The 5,483-nt window shown below is 56.9% G+C and overlaps 1 protein-coding gene across 1 annotated transcript in view; it reads left to right on the top strand.

Annotated features, from left to right (window-relative positions):
* Positions 1-2,005, top strand: part of SFTPB (surfactant protein B) — a 9,134-nt gene extending 7,129 nt beyond the window's left edge. Inside the window, exons 8-10 of the mRNA XM_015564102.1 lie at positions 169-329; positions 1,360-1,440; positions 1,943-2,005. Of these exons, the coding sequence (XP_015419588.1) occupies positions 169-329; positions 1,360-1,440; positions 1,943-2,005 (305 nt within the window). The remainder of the gene's footprint in view (positions 1-168; positions 330-1,359; positions 1,441-1,942) is intronic.
* Positions 2,006-5,483: the final 3,478 nt, after the last annotated feature.

Genomic DNA, 5,483 nt, shown 5'->3' on the forward strand with positions numbered 1-5,483 from the left:
GCCACTGCCCACTCTCATCCCCCTCCCCCAGCCCTGCCACTGCCCACTCTCATCCCCCTCCCCCAGCCCTGCATGACCCCTCCCTCTTCCTCTCTGGCCCCCTGCACTGCCCCAGAGAGGACAGGAACTGAACACTTCTGCAGGCGCCTTTGGCTGTTTCCTGTCCAGGTCTCACGCCCCTGGGGTTCCTGCAGGGAGAATGGCTACAGCAAGACCCCAAGTGCCGCTTCTGCGAGTTCGTGACCTCCCAGGCAGGGAACAGCAGTGAGCAGGCCGTGCCTCAGGCAATGCACCAGGCCTGCCTCCGCTTCTGGCTGGACAGGCAAAAGGTGTGGGGCAGGCGATGGGGACTGGGGCCCAGGGCCTGCCCGAGGGAGAGGGTTGAGCCAGCAAAGGCTTCCCAGCGAGAGGTGCACAGAGCGGCCAGACCCCTGCAGTTGAGGAGCTCAGGCAGGACAGGATGTGGGCCGAACAATGATGGGCTGTAATGGGCAAAGCCTGCTGTGGTCAGGAATGGCCTCTGACAAAGGGCGTGCTCGGAGGACCAGCAGGCCTCCCCGTGGACCAAGTGTGAGGTCGGTTATCCATCAGGAGATGACTGACGGACACCGGGGCCAGCTGGAGCAGGAGGGGGCCTGGCCTTCTCTCCACCATCCGCCTGTCCCAGCCCCAGCCCCAGCCCCCTCCCGGTGTGACTCCCTGGGGACAAACCCACCTACAAAAGGGGATGTCCCACCCTGGCCAGTTTTCTCAGTGGTTAGAGCATTGGCCCTCGGACTGAAGGGTCACAGGTTCAATTCTTGGTCAAGGTCAGGTACCTGGGTTGCAGGTTCCATCCCAGGCCCTGATCAGGGCTTGTGTAGGAGGCACCCAATCAATGTGTCTCTCTCACATCAATGATTCTCTCTCTCTCCCTTCCTCCCTCCCTTCCACTCACTCTAAAAATCAATGGGAAAAATATCCTTAGGCGAGGATAACAAATTTTAAAAAGGAGAAAGGAGAGTAAACTCCCTTCCTAAGTAAGCTAGGTCCCAGGAGGCAGCTCTGCCCGTGCTCCCCTGGTCGGTAACTTTCAGGCCCCCACTGCGCGCTAGGACCAGATGAGCTGGAAGAGTTCCCCGAGAACTAAAATTTGGGGGGAGGGAATGGTGGTGGCTAGGATTCTGGCACTCTGCCTGGGTTTCCCCCATGGAAACCTACATTTCAGCCCCTGCCAACTGCGTGAGGGTCTGATGCCTGGACCTACGCGGGGTCAGAGGGAGCCTGGAGTGACCCAGCGAAATGGAGAAGCCAGGCCAGCAAGGCGGGAGCACCCGCGGGGCCTGGGCCCATCCACACCGTGTCTTTCTCCTTCCTCAGTGTGAGCAGTTTGTGGAGCAGCACTCGGTGCAGCTGCAGAGCCTGATGTCCAGGGGCTGGGATGCCCGCACCACCTGCCAGGTAGGCCCTCCCCTCCCAGGTGGCCCTAGGGCTTTCCTCCGCTCCCAGAGCCCCCACCAGCTCTGGCCCACGATCCTCAGAGACCCCACACCCTGGGTCCAGAGCAGCCAGTCCCTCCCCCTTTAATATAGGAAAGGCAGGCTCAGAGGGTTCAAGGAAGAGGCAGGAAAGAATGAAAAAAGGAGGCGTCTGAGAAGGGAGGGGCAGCTTAAAGGAGTGGGAGTGTGGTTTGACGTGCATTATGGGATGGGTGTTTGTTCATGGAGCCGTGCATGTTTGGTGGGGGTGGAAAGTGTCCCCGGACAAGCATCATCCCACTTCCTCTGGCTCTAAACCCCCAAGGCCCTCCGTGGCTCAGAAGTGGCCTGAGAGGTCACACGAAGAGCACCCCCGGGGGCAGGTGGAGTGAGAGCCACCGCTATGGAAGGAGCCTCGAGCCCTCTCAGAGCTGGGGATAGGAGATGGGGTGCGAGGCCTGAGGCCCAGTGCTGTCCCTGCGCAGGCCCTGGGGGTGTGTGCGGCCACGCTCAGTCCTCTCCAGTGTATCCAGGATCCCCTCTTCTGACGAGAACGCAAAGCTGTGCGGGTGAGTCCAGGCCTCAACTCAGGAAGGGAGAGGGGTGGGTCCTGCACCCACCAGGAGGGGCTCTGCTCCCCAGTCCCCGTCCTCACAGGCCACAGCTCTTGCAAGGCTCCTGAGGGCCCCCCACAGCTCAGCCTGGGCTCCCTGGTCCTCAGTGTTTGGTGCATTCAGACCAAGGCCGACCTCTCCTGACACTGAGGGAAGTCAGACTTGGCTGCCCAAACATGTTGACAGGAAGCCCACCGTCACGGGCCCTCCCTCCCAAGACGCCTTTCGCCCTCTCTGACTGTCATCCTCTAAGTCAGAGGTGGCACCCCCTTAGGATGGACGGGTGGTCACATGCACCTCTGTGAACAGGGGTCCCGGGCAGGAAAGCGACCCTGAGAGGGACGGACACAACAGTGGACTTGAAGTCCCCTGAGAACAAACTTGGTTTTTACAATTCTGCTCAGGGCCAACCCCTGACAGTGGTCACTTATTCATACCTTCACTCACTTTCTGAAAATGTCCTGTGCCCTGGAGCCAGGCCCCTTTGGGGGGGGGGGCAGAATTGTATGCAAAGCAGGAAGCCCCTGGCCCTCCTGGAACTCACTCCCCGGGTCCACCTCTTCCATCTGAGGGGGAAGCCCCACTCCTGACACCTTCCTGAACCAAAGCCCCTGTGGGAGGCGGTGGGAGAACACGGGGAGGAGATGTCTGCCCCGACCAGACCTGCCCCACAGGGACCAGGTGAGTGACAGCAGCGGGACCCGGGCCAACAGGGCCATGCCTTTCCAGCTCCCAGGTCTCCCCGCACCAGGAAGAGCTGGGCCAACTACCCCTTTGAAACAGGAAGAGCTGTGGGTTGGGACAGGAGGCCTCGGCTCTGCTCCCAACTCTACCATCAACCAGCCGCAGGTCCCCAGCAAGGATATGCTGCCCCCTCGCTGGCCCTCATTCTCCTCCGCAAGGGGGAGCCATCAGGTGTCTCCAGGACCCCAGGACGCCCCCCCCCCACCCCCCGCCACGTGACAAGGCTCCTCCTCAGGCTCCCTGCTGCCCTCCCCCAAGAGAAGCCTTCACTCCCATGCCCACCTCCTTTCCTAAAAAGGACTTTAAGCTGGTGGACCACGAGCCTGCAGCTTGTACCCTCAGTCCTGTGTCGGTCTGGCCCATCCTCTCTGGGTGGGAGGCACGGCCAGGGCTCGTCTTCGGAGGATGAGAGGCTCCAGTCCAGTCCAGTCCAGACCAGCCTTCCCACGCCACCGCCACCGAGCCAGCCCAGGTCCCATGGATCCCGCAGGGCTGGGCCAAGGTGACTGCGCCAGCCCCAGCCGCAGGGCCCTTCCCCAGCTCCAGAGGACAGTGGGATAGCAGCTGGGCCCCGCCTCCCTCCATCTCTACGTATGCATGACACTAGCTGTACAATTATTTTGCTAACACTTTCACAAAATTCAGAAGAATAAAAATGGGAACATAAAGTGCCATAACAGATAGACATGAAGTCTTTAAGCTTTTTTTTTTTTAATCGGGTTATCTCAGGCATGGTCCAGGACTCAAGCATGGTGGGGAGGTGACTGGGCAAGCCTTCACATCTGAGCTGTGCTGCTGCTTAAGATGTAAAAGGGGCTTTCTTTTTTTATCTTTTTGTAAGGTGGACTGGCAACTGGTATTTGAAATTCCAGGTTGATTTGATTTCTGCTATGATTTAGCCCATCCAAGCTCAGTTGGTGTTGTGCTTGCTAAGGATCGGTTCCTATGTAATGCAACGCCTGTAACTGCTAACACCGCCCTTTCTCCTTGTGCTAAAAAGAAAAAGACACTGTCCTCTAAGATGCCGCGGAAGCCACAGCCTCACTATGAAGGTAGCTGAATGGGGGCCCGCCTCACTCCCCTCCTCGATGAAGCTGATGCCATATCACTCTCCCTCTTATCACTACTTTCAACCTGGCCCCCTCTGACTTCCCCCCTCCCAGAGTCCACTCACTGTGGTGAGGTGAGGTCTTAGGGCACCAAAAATTCAAAACATACAGAAAAACAAATAAGTAGCCCTGGCTGGTTTGGCTCAGTGGATAGAGCATTGGACTGCAGGGTCTTGGGTTCAATTCCAGTCAAGGGCACATGCCCGGGTTGCGGGCTTGATCCCCAGTAGGGGGTTGCTGGAGGCAGCCAATCAATGATTCTCTCTCATCGTTAATGTTTCTATCTCTCCCTCTCCCTTCCTCTCTGAAATAAATAAATATATTTTTTTTAAAAAAGTAAAACAAATAAGTAGACCTTTAGCACTAAAGACCCAAATGCCTGGAAATGTCCTTTTATTTACAAAAAAAAATTTTTGTCATTGCATTTTCTATTATAAAAGAAATACATGTTAATCGTAGACAATTCAGAAACCGCAGACCAAACACGAGCGGGACTCACCCACAATCCCCCGTCCCAGGAGTGCACTAGAGCAGGATGTGTACTTGTCAACACATCCCCACACCCCTCCGCTACACAATCACGGGGGAGGGGGGCCTTCTGGACACACACATGCTCCGCCTCTGCACTTAACCTTTTAAGTAGACTTTTGTAAATCGATAGCACACTGTTGTCTTGAAAGCCACTCTGTCGATGGCAAGACCAAGGTCCCTTAAGGAAGAGAGCTGGAGACGGTTTTAAAAGCTTCGTTGGGAAGATGAACCCGACCCTGAAGGAGGGGGGCGTTCGTAGATGAGCACCCAGCCAGCAAGGCCGGGCAGAAGGCCCGGGAGGAGGTAGGGCCAGGAGCAGAGGGGCCCTTTCACTTTCGGGGTGGGTTCGAGAGAACGCAGTTCCTTGGAGAAGCCTGGCTCCAACACAGGAGAGAGAGTGAAGAGACGGCCTTAGGAGGGGCTGAGGCGACAAACCTGAGGACTGCCTCCGAGGGTGCCCTGAGTGACCGAGGAACGCCCAGGCCCAAGAGACGTCAGAATCGGCTCTGAACAAAATGGTGGCCCACAAGGACCCATGACTGGGATCAAGGTGCTGACAATTTGCAGACCTAGAGAGGAGCAGAAGTCAGACATGTGAAGCCAATGTGGGCACAAGAAGGTGGAGATCGGGGCAGACGAGTGATAACTGGATGGAGACCCACAGACCAGGCGTGTCACGGCACCTCTCCTCACGGCAGGCAATCTGTGCATCACTCACAGGAGAGGGAAGGAGGATTCAATAGGGACTAAACATCTACACTAATAAAAGAGAAAAATGGTAATTGGCGTACAACACTACCCTTTTCATTGGTTAATCAGGGCTATATGCAAATTAACTGCCAACTCAGATGGCAGTTAACTGCCAACAAAGATGGCAGTTAGTTTGCATATGTAGGCACAATGCAGGGAGGCGAAAGGGAAAGCAGGAAGAAGTCCCCTGCCACTGACAGTGATCGGAAACCCAGGGGGGAGCTAAGAGCTGGGGGGCAGGGCAAAGGCGGCCCCTAGGGAATCGGGCGCCTTTGCCA

Source organism: Myotis davidii, unplaced genomic scaffold (genome assembly GCF_000327345.1).
Source record: "Myotis davidii unplaced genomic scaffold, ASM32734v1 scaffold339, whole genome shotgun sequence".
In the NCBI taxonomy this organism is placed as follows: domain Eukaryota; kingdom Metazoa; phylum Chordata; class Mammalia; order Chiroptera; family Vespertilionidae; genus Myotis; species Myotis davidii.